The sequence below is a fragment of the Drosophila gunungcola genome (assembly GCF_025200985.1).
Source record: "Drosophila gunungcola strain Sukarami chromosome 2R unlocalized genomic scaffold, Dgunungcola_SK_2 000004F, whole genome shotgun sequence".
Lineage (NCBI taxonomy): Eukaryota > Metazoa > Arthropoda > Insecta > Diptera > Drosophilidae > Drosophila > Drosophila gunungcola.
The window spans coordinates 4,355,724-4,374,361 of NW_026453167.1; the positions used below are offsets into that span (position 1 = coordinate 4,355,724).

The 18,638-nt window shown below is 44.4% G+C and overlaps 1 protein-coding gene across 1 annotated transcript; it reads right to left on the reverse strand.

Annotated features, from left to right (window-relative positions):
- Positions 1–72: 72 nt before the first annotated feature.
- On the reverse strand, positions 73–17,569 carry LOC128254203 (kinesin-like protein KIF13A). The gene is given in 19 exon segments (XM_052983096.1): positions 73–3,118; positions 3,182–3,493; positions 3,788–4,405; positions 4,464–4,874; positions 4,963–5,025; positions 6,424–6,516; positions 6,578–6,680; positions 7,046–7,075; positions 7,559–7,704; positions 7,765–9,268; positions 9,270–9,428; positions 9,730–10,044; positions 10,107–10,679; positions 10,737–11,313; positions 11,489–12,005; positions 12,079–12,242; positions 12,376–12,463; positions 16,435–16,687; positions 17,427–17,569. Coding segments are annotated over 18 exon segments (5,808 nt in total). The 5' UTR covers positions 16,490–16,687; positions 17,427–17,569; the 3' UTR covers positions 73–3,038.
- Between the last annotated feature and the right edge of the window lie 1,069 nt (positions 17,570–18,638).

Genomic DNA, 18,638 nt, shown 5'->3' on the forward strand with positions numbered 1-18,638 from the left:
CCAGCGGCAACAAGTCCGCATGCAGGCCCCAGCTGTGAAATTAAAGCCAACTCCATTGAATAAAAACATTCATTGCATGTTTGTATATTTGTATTTATAGATATAAGTACATATTTCATATTCTCTTTTGTTTTGTTTGGTTGAAGTTGTTCAAATTTGCTGATTACGCGTGTATTTGTGGTTTAATTTCTCTGGCGTGTTTGCAGTAAAATACTTAAATTGGAGTAAAACAATTGTAAATTACTAAAATTATCTGTATGGCTTCCGCTGCTGACACCTACTATTCTGTATTTGCAACTACTAGTGAGGATTGAACTCAACTGGATTATCTGCACTTACAAAACGACCGAACCAAATTCATCAACAATGGCTTTGCTACGATGCGTCTGTTTGTGTACGATGATAAAGCAGATCTAGATCATACGTATGCATGGTTTATTTTATTCATTAACTCGTGGCTGAACTCTTTGGTTAGTTTATTTAACGGCTGATGGAGTCGCGCCATAATTGAGGTGTAATAACATTTATTCGTTGACCGTGCTAAAAGCTCTAAGAGTGCGCAAACTTACGAGTAAACTGCTTCGAAGGCCATCATCTACCGATCCTATATCTCATATATTCCATATGTAATATGTAATATGTAATATGTGTGTGCCTAACATTCCGATACGCTAGAGGCTAGAGGCTATATGCAATGGCAAAGTATTTTATTTGCGGGTCTGATTGCGTGGGAACTGCACTAGATTGCACAAAAATATGATTAGTTCTTTAGTATAACGTCAAGGTACGATTTAATTTGTCGGCGTTCCAATCGATCGCTTCGGCTACTTGATTTCTTTGCAATGCACTCTGTGTGTGTGGTTCGGTTCTACAACTATGGATTCTCGATCTATTTTACAATAAAGCCCAATATGTGCTGCTAACTTTCGCTTTTCTATCGGGGTTCCGTCGTTACGTAACTCAATCAACCTCTAGTTGACAATTATTTGCGCTAGTTAAATGCGTTAATTTGTTTGCTGATTTTGCCGGTAATAAGTGCCCCACTATGTACATTCACGTGATTAAATTAATTTCTGAATTATAATGCTCAACCGATGTGAAATGCGGCGTCTACAAATTGCACACACACATACTCAATATTTAAATAGTTCTGTTTCAGTTAGGTTTATCGTTATCATTGGTAAATATTTATGCCTTTTACAATAATGTATATTCATGAATATCCATGCAGTGTTAAGTATAATATCGTAGTTGTATCTTGACCTTGAATTTTCAATTTTGGACGTATTTTCAAGTATATTTTGGTAGTTGCTTTTCGCTTTTACGCAAGTAGAAAAACAGTTCGAAAATATATACCTAATATATATATAAGTGGTGTATAATTATGTTTTGTATACACTGGATGAATGGCTGTAGATCTTCCAGTTGGGCTTTCACTATTCAACGCCTCCCAACTGCTTCTTGCTGTTGGATTTCAGTTTTAGTTTTCGCTCTTGGGTTTTTCTAAGTGTAAATCGCTCTTATTGTTTGGTTTTAAATTGCAATCTATCTCAGACTCAGTTTTGGAGTGCTTTGGATGTTGGTTGGTTGGATGGATGGATGGATACGTTCACGGTTTTACGTACAAACGAACGCGTCAGCCGGTGCCGGATTCAAAACATTCACATTTCCATGCTCTGTCGGCACTTTACTTTCGGGGGGCCACAACACTCACACTTAATCCTTTTCGTGTACGATTATTAAAGTATCTTAACATAAAATTAAATACTCAATGCAATTATTGCTTTCTTGCTTTTTTGGACAAACACCAGCTGGTGGCTCGGTGTTCAATTAATGGTTATTTAAAACGCCTCACAAACATAGTCGCACAACCTTCAACATTGATTAATACAACTTAAAGATCCTAACACTTATATTGCACTTTCTGGACGGGGTGAGAAAACAAAAAGAAATCATAACATAATTAATGAGGTACATATACGATAAAATCAATTTTATTTATATATATATATGCATATATAAAGGGAAATTATAAATACATCACATCAAAATAATACAATTTACAGATCAACTGCGCCGCTGCGAAGCGTCTTAATCGGGGAGTAAGTTCCAAGATGCGATCATCTTGGGAGGCTTCAATTGCTCGGGCACAGCTTCATAGAATATGTTGCTCTCATTATTACTAACATTGTATTGTATTGGTAATTGTATATAAATGCGCTAAACAGAACATGAGCTCGGGAAAGGAAACATGGAGAAGAAATTATTGCAAGGTCTTAATCATAAATATATACAAATGATTTTTATATATTGAATATAGTCAATAACAATTAAAAATATAAGCTCATAAAGTCACATTGATATCAAAAACAATTGAACTAAACTAAAGGCAAAGAACCATTACAAAAATATATATATAGATCAGTAAAGCGCTTCGTTCAAAAATCGAAAAGCAATAAAAGACAATTAACTACACGAACACAAAACAATGGAATCAGAATCAGAAGTGCTCTTAATTCACACATAGATTAATCGAAAGGGTTGCTAAATTTTACGATCTCGCCCAAGTGTTCGAGGTATATTGCAACTACGCCAACGACTGCCCGGCTTGGTTTAGTTTCGATTCGTTTTGTTTCGTTTAGTTTAGTTTAGTTTAGCTAGATTAGTAATTAGTTCTGCTGTAGACACCGCCTTAAACTACTTAGAGAAGCGTGGGGGGGAGGGTTAAGTGTACGGCATTTCATTTGCGGCATGGTGTGAGAATAGTTAAGTAAGCTAGAATATGGTTGGCATGTGGATTATGCTCCGCATTGTTCGTTGCTCCTCATCTGTCATCCTGGGTGGCGGCCTTAGAAGGCCGTCGAGCGTCGATTGGCATAGCACTTCTTGCCATGACTGTTCGCATCTGCAGCGCCGCTGGTTGCACGCAGTCTGTGGCAGGTCGCCGGCTGGCTGCTGCCCGCAGCACTGGTGGCCACCGCCGTCGATTGCCTGCAATTAGTCCAGCGCTGCAGCTGATGCGAACACTTGGGGTACAATCATTTGCGCGCCGAGAGGTTTAGCGAATCGCCGCGGCTCTTGGAGCGTGTCATCGAGCCAGTCATCGAGCTACTCATCTCTACATTGCAAATAAAATGTATATTAGTGAATCGAAACCCATGTGCAATGCCAACCCACTCACCTTTGCTGATGCTGTTGCTCTTCTCGGCCGCCTTGTAGGCTCGCATCGCCTTGCCGCGCTTGTCCAGCATCAGCTTGTCGGAGCGCACGAACATGCCGTGCTTGGGCTTGCACTGGAAATACTGAATGCCCTTCACGCTGCCGTCGTTCTTGCCCGTGGGCGTGTCCAGTTCAACGCCTATCCAAGCACCGGGCTGGAACTCCGTGGTGCCCACAAAGCGGATGACGCCGCTAGTGTTGTATGGCCGGATCAGAACCGACTCCCCCACCACTATCCAATCGGGCAGGATCACTTCCACATCCTTGCTTTCGTCTGGAAGAGTTGGGACATTAGGTGTCAAGTATCAGAAAAATTGGCACATTAGATGTCAAGTTATTTTGCAAAAAAAAAAGCGTTTAACGTTAATGTTAAGTTTATAGTTATAGACGGCTATCTTATCTTTCAATGCACATATATTTGTCTTTTTGTTTCAAATCCACTTCAAGTTTAGATAGTTATACTTTAGAAATATGCAAAAATAAGAAACCAATTTTTAAATTTAAGAGGGTGTCTGCCTAACTAAAGGCTAGCACTGTGCACAATAAAATATGTAAGTTCAATAATCACCATCGACTTCTGTGCTGCTGGACATGATGCTGGAGTCCATGTACGCGGCCAAACCCTCCATTTTGGCCACCGATGCCCGATGATTGATGCGCGGTGCCTGACTTGTGCTGTTGCTGTTGTTATTGTTGTTATTATTGCTGCTGCCATTGCTCGGAGGCTGCGTGTTCTGGGATTTCTTGCGCCGCACCACCTTGCCGGCGGGCAACTCCTCCTGTACGATGCCATCGCACTCGAGCAGGTCCTCGGAACTCTGGCTCACCTCGTCGGAGGAGGACCTGTTGCCGTTCTGATTGTCTGTGGCAAGCTCTGTTTGTGATTCGATTTGCGGCTCAGCTTCCTCCGGCTCCTCTTGCACTTCGATCTGTACCGGCTCCTTGACCAACACCACGTTGTTATTGTTGTTATTCTTTGGCAACTGCTCGCGCTCGCGCTCATCCTCGTCGCTTTGTGCGTTCTCCCGGGGCTCCAGCTGCTCCAGCGGATGCGTGAAGGTCTCCTGCAGTTTCTTGGCCTGCGGCTCCGGCTGCTCCTGTGCTTTGGCTTTGGGCATGTCCTTGAGGAAGGGATTGACGCGTGCCTGCCGGTTCGGTGGCGAATTCGAGTTAACTCTATCGAAATCTGCGGGGTGAAATAATAATTATAACCTGATAACAACTATTTAAGAATAATATCTCACCTGGCGTCTCATCAATGCTCATGGAACGCATTGAGGCGATGTCCTCGTTGCTCAGATTGTTGCAGGAGACAGCCTGGGAGCCGTAGCCACTGCTGGTGGAGGAGCTCATGCTCAGCGTGGCCAGGCCGGTCAGATGCTTCATGTTCGCGTTGGCACTGGACGTGTAGCTCAAGTAGCTCTGGCTCGAATGGCTGCTCACGTCCATGAACGAGTCCATGGTCTTGGAAGCCGTGAGGCGGGACCGCGTGGCCAGGCTCTTGTTCTGCTGCCGCTCCTGTTCGTACTCGGCGGCGTACTCCGAGTCGCTGTAGCTGTCCTCCGGCTCCTCGTCCAGTGATCTATGGCCGCCCAGCGGCTCCTCGTGCAGCGTGGTCATCCGCATGCCCAGCAGCTTACTGGTTGCCGGCGAAGCTGTGGAAATATCAGAGTGTCATGGTCAGTACACGGATTCTTTGGCGAGAAAACTTGTTGCTTAGAGCTAGCTAGACAAACCACATACGTTTCGTTGGCGCAATTCTCAATGTGTTCAAGTTCAAATTGAGATTCAAAAATGTTGGACGCGCTGCATTCCACATTTGGGGGCGGGGGGAAGATAATGATTATGCGTTATGTTTAGTTACAATGCAATTTACAGACTTCGATGAGTGATCAAACTGGCCGGACATGCGACTACCTCGCACCCCCGGCAACACACTAAAGAAACACATTAATGGATAACAAAACAAAAGGTCTAGGTAATAGGTTCTAGGGCTAATAAAACTCTACAGATACGCGGCTCGTGCTAAGATCTCGTGCTGTGTGCTTGGCTGCTTTGTGATTTGTGCACCGGATTGCATGGGTGGCTGGAATGTCCAGAAGGTGATGAATGTACAACTGATGGCCATTGCGATGTCTCGAGTTTTTGGTTTTGGATGAGAGAATGAGAGTGACAGTGAGAGTCTTGGGTATGATTTGAAGACAGATTTACCAGCAAACAGAACTAACACAAAACTACATGTAAACGCTTCTAAATGGGGGCGGAGGGGGGTCACAAACCGCATCCCTTCTTCATCTGGGGTCATGAATGGATGAGTGGATGAGTGGGTGTCGAGATGTTGGGTTGTGAGAGACAGACAAACTTAAACTCAACTAACAATCAATGCATAGCAATCGAGAATGCACCTTCGGAATTCAATTTGGCATAGGTTTGGCCTTTACCTGACAGCAGAGATATTGAGCCTGTTGCCCGTGGAATTTCATAGAGATTTGGTTATGTTAAAAACACAGAAAAGAGTTGGACAATGTGAGAAACCAGATAGTAAGTACGATAAGCTATGTGGGCGCGGTTCGTTTGGGTTCAGTTTGGGTTCGGTTCTGTATGGTTCATGTTATCGTGGATGCATGTCAATTTATATGATAAGCAATGGAATGTGGAACAGTAGTGTGCATCAAGACGAAGAATCGCTCGAGTCTTCAGATCGAGTTAATGCGGTTGCTCTTGCTAGTTGCTTGGTTGCTGCAGGTGTTGCATCGAAGCAAAGCAAACAAATTAGGTTTCGAAAGTTTAACTAAGCAATATGCGACAGTTCACAGAGTGTTTGCAAACTATTTCCCTTTTGGGTGTTTGCTCTTGAGCATGAAAAAAGCGGTTGGAAAAGGATTTATCTTGTTGCCATTAAGTTTAAGTCAGTTTTAAGTTCACTAAGTACAGCTACAAGTAACAAATTGCTACTGTTTTTATGGATTATATGCATATCCAAAACATGAAACAAAGATAAATCCCCTGCTCTTGAGCTTGATTGTATAAAATGTTGCCTGCGCATAAGCATATGCAGAAATACTTAGTCAAATAAAGTATAGTGGATATAAAAACTCGATTATATGGATTATAGTTTCAACATTTTTGCTCAAAAATTAATGGTGAGTATATTGAAGAAAACTGTTGGGTGAAAGGAATTGCCTGGATCAACTAAATACGCACCAATGCCAAAGGCTTTTCCGGGAGAATCATCGCTGCTACCTTTGCCGCCAAAGCTGTGGCGATTCCGGATGACTCCGCCTGTTCCAGTTGGACCTGCTGAACAAAATACAGATATTAAAATCCACAAGAGTTGTTATGCCCAAGTAAAGCTCACCTGGCGTAAACTTGCTGCCCAGCGCACTGTTATTGAGATCGGCAAAGGACTCGGATCGTCCCACATTCAGCAGCGACTCCATCGATGCATCGAAGCGCATAATCTGCGTAAGTTTATTTATGAGTTGCTTGCATCATAAATTTCGTTTTCGAACGATTTGATTTTATAGAACAAATGTTATTCAACAGGATGAAATAAAAATGGTCGAATTAAAAACGAAAAAATAAATGAAAACAAAAATGGGAACTAAAAAAAACCAACGTTTACGGAAATGGCAAACTGAAGGGCGCACACAAAGGGTATTGTTTTTTTTGTAAGATAGTTAGTAAGATAGAACTGAAGAAAACTTCAACTACTTAAGCTTAATGTACAGTGCTTGGCACACAGGATACAAGGATACAGATACAGATACAAGAGTAGAGAATAAATAGGAAACAGGAAACAAAAAGGAGGATACTAGTTACTTACACTCCCGGTATTGGTGGTGTCTTTGACCGCCTATGTGCGCAGTGAGAAGCGTTTTTTGGGCAACACACACACGTACACAGCATAAACATAAAGACAGGATAATACCAATACGGCACACACACACGCACACACACATAGAGGGAAATTCAAAATTGCAGGAGGTGCGCGCCGAATTTCGGATTTGGTTAATTTAGTCATTGCGATTGTCATTGTTATATATCGGTGGTTAAACACAAATGTTTATTTTTTTGAGGGGGTTAGTTTGGTGAAAGCGCATAGAAAAAAGTGTGAAAAGAGAAAGAATTTGCGTTTAGTCAGATGTTCTTGGTTAATTTTGCTCGAGTGTGTTGTTAGGTGAGTAAGTGGGTGTGGAAGCACAAAATTCAGCAGCAGCTGAAGAAGCGGCGGCGGCAGCGACGAATTGTGAAAGCGGCGCAGCAGCAGCAGCAGCGGCGGCGGCGGCTCGATGGGATGAGCGGGGAAATGGGGTGGCCAATCGGATGTCATCCTTACCTGCGAGAAGTTTGGCACACTGACGGTCTTTCGCATGCTCAGCGGCTGGCCATGGGCCGTCTCCAGCTCCTTGACCGCCACGTTCTGCCGCAGGCGATCCAGTGTGAGTATGCTCTCCACCGCCGAAACGCCACGAGTGTATTTCTCTAAGGGATTAAGAGATTAGTAATCCGTTTAGCATGGTAGTGAATAGCCAAAGCACTCACCTATGTAGGTTTCCCCGTCACTGGCCGAGCAATCATCGCCGCTGGCAGCCAACTGGGCCAGCGACTCGCGATCCTCCAGCTCCTCGGAGGCCTTGGGAATGTTGGAGACCACCTCATAGGTGACGCCGCTCTGCCAGATGGCGTTCTCGCCCCGCACCAGTCGGAACTTCTTCAGGCGGTCGGTCAGCGTCTGGCCCTTCTTGATGTTTATGCTCAGCCGCTTGCGCAGCACCAGATCCATGGGTGCCGGATGCGACAGACGCACCGTGGTGCGCAGAATGAGATACACACGCTCGTTGGCCTCGGTCACACGGTTCAGGGCCTGGCTGTCGTGCATCGAGGAGTCCCAGCTGGCCACACAGCACACGTCCTTGTCCAGATGCTGCAGGATCTGCAGCGTGTAGAACTTGTGGCCATGCTCCTTGGACAGAATCGAGTTGATGCCGGCAATGGAGAGCTCGTCGTTGGTGTTCTGCGCCGACAGATCGTCGCCGTTCAGGTTGAGGAAGAGCACGGGCACATGGGGCTCCATGCCCGACGGTGGCTCCCACGAGGCGGGTGCTCCGGGAATGCCTGAGCCGGGCGCCGGCACCAGCACCGCGTTGCGCTCCTCCGTCAGCGAGACCCACTGGTGCACCAGGCTCAGCTCGCGCTCGCGCTCCTGCTCGTTCTTCTCCTCCTTCTTGATCAGCATCTGGATCTGCTGGTCCAGGTACTGGCGCCGGCGACCCAGCGCCTCGCTCCACTTCTCCCGCAGCACTGTGAGATCCTCCTCCTGGTACGAATCCAGCGGTCGCTGCAGCCGCGACCGCACCGTCACACTGCCAATGGCCACGTTCACGATCGACTGGCAAATGATGGGCAGGGTGCCCGAGTTCTGGACCGGCTTGACGCGCACATTCACCCGCCGCTGCTGACCCTGGCGCAACTGGTAGATGCCGCCGGTGAGGACCTCGTTGCGGTTGGTCACCTCCACCGGCGAGTACTCGCCGTTGTCGTTCAGCTCGTGGATCTCCACCCAGAGCTCGATCTTGCGCGACAGCTCCGCCCAGCGATCGACCAGGGATCGCGCCTTGGCCTGCTGCTGCTCCACCTCCCAGCCCTTGGTCCTGGAGAAGCCGGCACTGCGATGGCCCCACACCTCGATGGACAGCGCCCCCTCGATGCAGTGCTCCAGGAACTCCTCGTTGATGGTCACCGTAAAGTCCTGCGTGTGCTCGAACTTGAAGACCATGTTCTGGTCGTGGGCCGTGGACTCGGCATTGATGACAGGCACCACCATCTCCTGGTGGCCCCAGAAAGTGTACTGGCAAAAGACGAAGTTGGAGAGCGACAAGGGCAGGCCACTGGCGCACTTGATGGTCACACGGCAGGTGATTTGATTGGAAGTGGCATCCACCGGGTCGTCGTACTCATCCCGCGAATCGCCCGACGACTCGGATACCGACTCGCACATGCGATCCTGCGGCATCTGTCCGGCAATGCGCTCGATCTCCACCTGCAAGCCGACCGGCCACCTCACCCTGCTGACTGATGATCGGTGTGTGGTAGTCCAGCTTGACGTCGTGGAAGAGAACCTCCAGGAATATATTGGCCACGCCAATAAGATTGTGGTTCTCCTGCGACTCGTAGAACGGATCCTGCGGCTTGGCACTGTCCTCGTCCTGCGGAATTGCGAGATCAGTTAGCTTTAAGGTGGAAGCTCCCAAACAATACTAGCTACATCATACAGTTTAGACGTGTGTGTGGTGTTCATGTTTTGGGGTGGTGGGGGTGTGGGTGTGGGTGTGGTGTCTTAATTACCTTGTCGTCGTACTCGTCGTCTGAGAATGGCTCTATAAGGGGCTGTAGTCAGGGGTTAATTGAATGCGTGTGTGAATCGATACAATTATAAATGGTTAGTAACAGCACGGCACAATGGCAAACAGGTTGGATGAGAAGAGGATCGAATCGATGTCAACATACCAGTCCGTTCAAAACGCGCTCCTTGTGATCCTGGTACATCTCGCGCATGTCGATCAGCTTGTTCTCCAGCTTCTCCATGGTCCAGATCTGGCTGCCGGAGTTTGTGCGCTTCACCAGAATGGCGGGCTCGCTGACAAAGGCCCCGCGCCGCCTGTTGGGACTCAGATTGGCCGGCGGTATCTGCAGGGTGACTGAGAACTTGGTCTTCTTCTCCATTTCCTCGGCCAGGAAGTTGGCCTCCTGCACTAGCGAGTTGGCCCGCATAATGTCCGTTTTCAGCTGACCCAAACTGCGCCGGAACATCTCGTCTCGTTCCTGCAAAAACCAAAGTTATAGAGTAACTGAAGTGACAGTTAATAGGAGAGATCTTAGCTCACCTGCGCCCACTTTTCCACTCGCATCTGCGAAGTAGGAGTATTCGGTGTTATCTTGCCCATGCGCAGCGGATCGTAGGGGGCATATGGAGCATACGGCGTGCTGGGCGAGAGAATGTTGCGCAGCTGCTGGAACTGACGTTCGTACTCCTGCCGCTGCTTCTCCAGCGCCACCTGCTTATCTTCCTCGTGCTGCCGCTCCAGCCGAGCAATGGCCGTCTGGATGGGGTCGTTGCTCAGCTCGTTCTGCATAATCTCATCGCGTGCGAAATTGTAATCAATCAGTTGCGCCGGCGTCTGAGGCTCCGAGGCGCACATACTCGTGTTGTTGCTCTTCGGCGAGTTGACGCGGAAGAAATGGTGGTTGCCCCACAGGATACGGTCGCCGTTCTGCAGCGGAATCCTCTCCACAGCCGCCGATCCGTTGACAAAGCAACGTGCCCCCTGCACAGGCTCCAGGTACAGGCCACTGTCCTCGATGGTGATCACACAGTGCTCGGGCTGGATGCCCAGACCAGACAGTTGGATATCCGGCTGCTGGCCACTGATGCTGCGTCCGCCAATCAGTGTGCGTTCCTACAAGCAGAGGGGATTTATTAATCTATTTTTTTAGGGGTTTGACTTAGGGTTCACCTTAAGGTAGTAGACCAGGAGCTCGTTGAGGGACGGATCGGCATTCAAATTGACCAAGTAGTACTTGTTCTTCTCCACCTTGATGCCGCTGGCCTGCACACTGATGCCCATCTTCTCGAGCGCCTGCTGCCGCTCGTTCTGGATGCGCTCCGTCTTGACCAGCTTCTCCTCCCAGGTCTGCGAGATCTGCTTCATCAGGTTCTCGCTCTCGGCCAGCTTGTCCTGCACATCGCCCACCGGCGACCCAGTGGCATGCTTTAGCATACTCCTGAGCGTCTCCACCTCGTGCCGCAGCTCGCGAATGATGCGCGCGTTGGGATCTTCGTTGACCACAGCATGGTTCACAATGCGCTTGGCCCGATCCGCATAGCGCAGCGTAGACAGCGTCTCCTCGTAGTTGTCCGCCGAGGGTGAAATGGTGGCCACCATCACGGTTCTGGAGTTTCCGCCCAGATTATCTTTTAGTAGCCAGGTGAGAACGGAGTCGCGGTAGGGCACGAACTTGTCGTTGCCGCTCTTCTTGCCATTCGATTGGTCGGCCAGCTTGGAGATGACCAGACCCAGCGTTGTTAGAGATCTAAAGTAGGTACAAGATTAGCTTTGAATCAAAACTAGATTGATAACCACCGGGAAAGCAGGTCACGGCAATGCGGGTTGTTTAAACTTATCATTTAACTCAATTGCATTACAAATGACCTGCATAACCGGTGCAAACCAATGCAAACCAAGATTGTTGACTAATTTTCACGCACTTGTTGATGTTGGAACCCTCCTTGAGACGATCGCCAACGGCTCCCGTTTTCACGGCCCGCTCGGAGCCAGCCAAATCCACCAGGGACATGCGGGACACCTTCTCGCCACTGACGCCAGTCGCCTGATCCGTGAGTATCTGGGTGAGGACCACCGAGAAGACGGCATGGGAGCGCGACGACTCGGCGTTCATGTTGGTGGCCGCCACTGTTCGCGACTTGTTGCCCTCGGTCATGAGGTTGTCGATGTCCTGGTAGGATGTCACGGCCAGCTGCGACAGTCCATCAACGTAGGGACCCATGACATTGTGCTCGCGCACCTTAAGCGACTGCTTGTTCGGCTTGGGGTCGAGCAGATCGTGGACCTTCTCGTTGTAAATCTCCATGTAGGACACCTCCACCTTGTACATCAGCTCCGGCGTGGACTTGTTGGCTATGGCCGAGAAGAGCTTGTCGCACAGCCGTGGAATGATGCCCTTGCTCTCCTGGGAGCCCATCATTGTGTAGGACTTGCCAGAGCCTGAAAAAGAGTGAAGTGAATAAATGATCGATTGAATACGTGAATTTGGTGAATCATTCGGGCTGCAACTTACCTGTCTGGCCGTATGCGAATATGCATGCATTATAGCCCTGGAATGCATTATCCAGAATTCCACGTCCCACGCAATCGAACACTGTCTCCTGGGACGCAAAGTTGTCGTCCTCGGGGTTTAATGAGTAAAAACAGTGATCGAATGCAAATGTCTTTGGTTGTTTTCTGTTGCAAAAAAAAAAGGGATGAGAAGGTATTAAGCAAACCGCTTACAATACAATTTAATCGGCTAATTAAATATCACATTACAATTCAAACTGCCTCTTTGGTAATGTGGAATTTTATAGCTTCTTTTTACCTTTCGATTTTCTCCAGTGGTGGCGGATTCTGGAGTATCGTCTGCTGTTTTTCCATTTCCACGATACATTTTGTACCCAGTTCGATTTCTGAAAGTTAACGAAATCACTGTTAGCCCTCGGTTCCGGAATATATTTATATGTTATGTGTGAAATTGAGATAATTTCGCCTTTATTCCGCGCTTGGGGTGATAACGAGTTCAAAGTGGCAAAAACAATTTAATTTTATACTTTAGCTATACCCTGCTCATAGCGCTCGAAAGCTTGTGTGTTGGGTTTTTCGTATATGAGTGCGAAAATTGATTCGCAGAGAGCGAGGGGCGATAAATGTGCATGTTGGGTATAAAGCACCAATGCCACAATAATCTCAATGGAGAGAACCTTTTAAATAAATTGTAAACAATCTTAGAAAGGCAGAAGCGCAAGTTGCCTAATAAATATTTCAGAAGCAATAAAACAATGAGCGATTTAAAAGACCTCTTAACGAATTTTCTGTTGCCCTTGGTATTATCGTGCCGAGATTTTATGATATTTCAAAAACCTTGCTGATTAGATGTGATAAGTCATTGGAATCAATAATTTTTAGTTACACTGACCTGAATTTTGTAAAGATTTTTATAAGCTATGGGTACGTATATAACATTAAAGTTTTAAGAACTTTTGGAAGATAGACAAGCATGACAAAATTAAATTCAGATTTGAACATATTTTTTTTATTTTGGTAGGAATACAATAGCCCTGATAAAGTGGTGTTACAATTTGAACTTAAATATTTATTTTGCTTATGTTTGTGTATGACTACTTATCATTTGAATTGCTAACAAATGAACAACATATGAGCTTATATTACAAATTCCATTTAAAATGCCAATTTGAATATATTTACCCTATTGATTTGTTGAACTAAATAACTGCTGTTATAAATTTTACATAACTTTGGTTTTTGGTAATGATTTGCAGGTATATTTATTTATTTATCATTTTCATATTAAATATTTAATTATAGAATTTATCATGAAATTGCGTTCATGAAATGATGCATTAAATATAGCCAAATGAGGTGACCTTATCGGGCTGATTATTCCATTCATCCTGGCTGATTTTATACAAAAAAGTGCCAGCTAATAAATCGTGGAAATATTTCAGTTGCGATGCCTCCCCGTGTCCTTCGCATACTTCATTCACTCCGAACGAAACGGAACGGATCCAAATGGCAGAGAACGGCAATAAGCAAGGCATACTACTACTGCTAACTATATGGCACACAAAACATGCCGACGAAGGGGGAAAACAACGTCAAAACCAAACCCAGACGGGCAGACACATTTGGGCCCACACACAAGTCGCTGTATGTACAGCCAACAGCCAACAGCCATCAGCCATCAGCCAAGCCATATCCTGGTGTGTTGCCTGGCCTTTGGAACTTCCGTTCCGCTTTATGTTACAGAGCCGAGAACGTGACATGACATGGAAATGAAAGCCACAAAGGACCCAGAACCCAGAACCCAAAGAGGACGGCACAGGACAAAGTCGACCTGACCCTATCGCCTGGTTTACATGTCTGGCCCGTCCATTGCCTCAAAATGTGACGAAGGCGTGCCATAAATTATTTGATGGTCTCATTTGTAGTTCTGGTCAGTTGATTTGATAGCTAGCGACTCCGTATAACCTCAAACGGTTTTCTCTTCGCTATTGTCCAACGCTGAAATTAACATACATACACTGGCAGAGTGAAAACAGGTTAAGCTTTTTGGTAAGAAGCAAAGTAACTCTGCTGTGACTTCATTTCGAGCTTGTTTCTACTGCCTTTGGCTCTGTCTTTCGAGTGTTGTCTTTGCGTTTGAGATTGCCTTTTCGGTTTTCATTTTACGCTCTGCTGGCCAGCTCAACACGAAGAGGTCACTAGTTACGGACATGGCCCAAATAAGTTGCCCACGATTGACTAATGCCAAGCACTTCATGTGTGTAACTTGGTATCGCAAAATAAACGCGTTTATCAGGACTGATAACGTTTCTGCGCTGCTGCTTATCGCAGACATTCTGGTGTGACTGCGACTACTCCCTTCAGTCACAAAAACAGTCAACGGATTAGGCCGTTTAACAAGCAAGCGAGCAACATGACAACAAACAACATCGTAGCCCAGTCAAAGGTCTAAAAATAAATGTGGTTACTAAGTTTGCGCGTTCGCCTTCTTTGGCAACACAAATATTGGAAGTGACAAATTATGATGGATCAACTAGCAGTTGTTTTTTGTTTGCCAATATATAAGTCACTAGAGCTTTTACTAACACAATTAATTATTTTCACAAACAACAAGCACAACAGCAGAGGAACAATTGAGCAATCAAATAATTAACAATTTAAAAGTGGAAAACAAAATATGGATTGTTAAAAAAAAAAATTCTCAAAAAAATAAGGGCAATTTAATAATTCAGACTATAAAACTGACCAAGGCTGAATATTGTAGAATATATTCTTATTACTAATATCTTTTAAATTTGAAAGAAACTACTAACTAAGGCTATGTTCCTTTTATTATTTATCTACAGAAATATATTAAAGTGGGACAGTAAATAAAACTGGTTTGATCCCAGTACTTGAAGTAAATATTAACAAATGTGCAATCATTGGATAACCTTTGCCATTCAATCGATAAAGCTGGAATTTAACCGGACCTTGCTCCATATAATCTAAACTAATTGTAGAATTTAAATAATTGTGTCTTATAAGAAAAAGTATATATGATTAAAAAGATAAAATGTTTAAATCGTTATACATTTTTTTTTTTGTGGATGTTTCCCCTTAAAGTCTTGCCACTGTAGTTGAAACTCTTTCTATAATTTATGTAAATATAAACAAATGTGCAATCGTTGGAGAACGTTTGCCATTCAATCAATAAAGCGGGATTCCGAGCGGACCTTGCCCCACGCACAGGCATCTATAAATGTTTATATGTTTGGCACACATGGCATTTGGTTGTGTCGTATGGAGCCCCCTTTTCCGCTGCCATCCTTCGTTTCCGCCGTGAATGTGAGTCATGGATAAGCCAAATGAATGATCAGTGTTGACATTGGAAACGCTGACGGCGCTGCAGTTGTTATTGCTGTCTTGTTTTTTATGCACTTGCAACACTTCATGGCTGCAGTGGGAAACGCGAAATTAGCTGGAAACGAATTCGTTTGTCAGACGACCAGGGACCATCCCGTAGGTAGTCGCTGCAGTAGGTAGTACGCTTTGCTATACTATACCTATACGCTTAAATCCAGCGAAAAATCCGCTGGCGCAGCAGTGGAAAAACGAAACCGTATTTCAAAGGAAGCGAAGAAGCCCTTGTAAATTTCGTTAGCCTAAAAAAACAGTCTCTGTCTCTGCATGGTTGTGTTTGCATTATTGATTGCAGGCAAAACTGCAGTGCCTGGTATTGTTCAGAAACAATGTGGGAAAAGTGCAAAAATTGAAAGTTCTGGCCACTCAAGGCTGTTCTTTTTGAGTGGTATAAGAAAAACCTCATTTAGGGATAAAATTTGTACTTTTTGGGACCTGATATTATAGATTGATATAGTCAAAGGTAATATGAAAAATTTTTAAAATTAAAAATCACTAAAATCATATCTGATGACAGAAAATTGTAAAAACAACGTATGAAAGCCTAAACAAAGATAATATTAAGGGGATATTACTTTGAATAGTATCTGTTTTCTCCATTTATTTTTCAGATCCCCCAGCGCAGTTATTAAGTTTTGAACAATAATACATTTTTAAAACGTCTGGTTATCTGTTTAGCTTGATACTAAATCTAATAAAATATATTTTTTTATTTATCAAGAAAATTTACTTTGATGCATTGAATTACGCTTAATTTAAATTAAATAACAAATTTTAAAACACAAAAATTATGTATTTTTTTTAACCGAAGTCAGTGAGTTAATCGAGGGTTCTATTGTATATTTAGTGCAAGCCACTTAACAAACAGAATATTTAATATTTTATAATGAAAAACGAATGATAAATATTTTTTTCCAGTGCGGGGATTATCTGAGCAGGGTAAATCTACACTTACCACGACGATTGAAGGGTCGCACCCTTACGGCGACTTTGATCTTATCACTTGACATCGCGGATGCGGATGTTGCGGATGCTTCAGATGGACTTGGAGTGCGGGATGCGGGTGGGTGGGGCGTGCGTTGATTCCGGCACCACTCGCGGGGGGCGGGGGCGTGGTTAGCTCCTTCTCCTTCTGCTGGGTGGCTACTTTTTATTATGTTTAGTTGCTGGTTGTTTTGTCGTCCTCGCGGGAGTTGTGTGCACGCAATCTGGAAGGCAGGTGGAAGTCATAAGCTGACTCACAAATATGTGGCTTTTGTGGAGCGCGAAAAAAAACTAAAATAAATTATATATATTGTGTGAGTTCAATTAGCGCCACGCACACAGGGGCACTTTCTAACAGTAAAAGACGGGTGGGGTGGGCTAAGGGGGGTGGATTTCCATTTCATTCTCGCCGTTTGTCATTCACTTTGTTTTGCTTTTGCTATTTTGCTTTGTTGTTACTACGCACACACACACGCACACGTTTTCGTTTTATTGTCATGTGCTGGCATTCCGTTATTTACGCGAGACACACTTAAATATTTGCTGGAAATTAGCTAATTAAGATTATGATTCGAGTGTCCTGTCCGATTTTCAGGGTTGTTGTGCAAATAAAATAATAAATACATACAGATGAATTCTTTTTCGCACTTGCTCACTCACACACACACACAATCACATAGAGCAGCAGGTATGCACTCTGCACAGGTATATTTATATTAACCCTCTAAAGCCCCTGGCTATTAAATACCTAGACTTTTCGAGGCTCCCCAAGCAAAACTGGCAAAAAACAACGCCAGGCTCCACCGCCCGCGCGAAAAAAGTCTCGCACGCAGAGCTACTTCTTTGAAGAATCGATTTTTATGGCTCTCTTTTCTTTCGGGGGAGCCTTGACTTGCTGGGGGGCCTATTTTTTAGCACTCTCGAGGGTTTCTATTATTTATTTTTGTGTTTCGATTGTAGCACCTTTTGCTCCGTCGTTGTTGCACTTGGTTTCACTTCAATTTTGCTTTTTTGTATTGCGTTTTCATTTTTCGCGTTTTCGTTTTTCCTAGCAATTTTTACTAGTGGTGAGGAGTCATCGATTTGTTTTGCGACTATCGGAGTAGGGGTGGGGAAACATCGATATTCTTAAGCTATCGGCCGTATCGATGTTTGGCAGAGATAATCGATTTGTGCATTTGCTAAGTTCTCCGGAGTCCCCGAACGGCGTTGCCAGTTCAGTGAAATTAGTTTATTTAAAAACGAATTTGAAAATAAACTCTAAGATATTTGGCATTTCTATACAATTGGGTTTTAAGGCTTTGCTTATCTAGCCTAGTTTTAAACACAAACAAGAAAATAAATTGTTAAGCAATTTTCTTGTTTTTTTTGTGCAATGCTTCTAATTCTTCTTATTTAATTGACGTAAAAATGTAGATTTCAATCCTTCCTGCCAAATGTACCAAGTGTACAAGAAAACTTAAGGAAACAGAATGTTACAGGATTTTATTTACTTTTTACGGCGGCAGAAATAGCAATTACATTGTACATCTTAATGTTATTTCAATTGTAAGGCCCTGTAATTTCTGTTGGCAAATCTGTCCAAAAAAATGTTCCAAAATTACAGTAAATTTTAAGGAAGAGAGTTTTTTAGCAATTACATTCTACATTTTGATGTAATTTCAGTGGTATTGCCTTGTAATTTTGGTTGACCCTGCTGGTAAGCAATTACGGAACTAATTTAAGTAAAGGATTTAACTTCCTGTATAAAGTAGAGATTCCCTAAGTCAAACTTTGTTTGAAATATACAGTTCCGGCTTAATTTTATAAAATTAATTATAAAAACTTTAATCAAAATTGTACATTCAAAAGAGTAAATGTCTTTAACAAAATCTACATACTTTTTAAGACATGTATTCCAATGTATATTTTTGTCTATGAAAATCTCGTAAGTATGAAGCTTGACTGTCCTAAAAAGGGAACGCGTTGTAAAAGCGCTCCTTGGAGATCCCAATTCCGGGGAACGCCTTCTTATCGTCGCGGTGTCAATGAACGCGATCGATTCGATCGATCGGTGTGAAAAACGAGAACGCCAAGACCGGCACTTAAAAGCGCGGCTTTGTGACGTACGAAATGGCCGATCGCAAATGCAGGCCGTACGCAAGATTCCCAAAAATAAACAACGCGAAGAGCAGT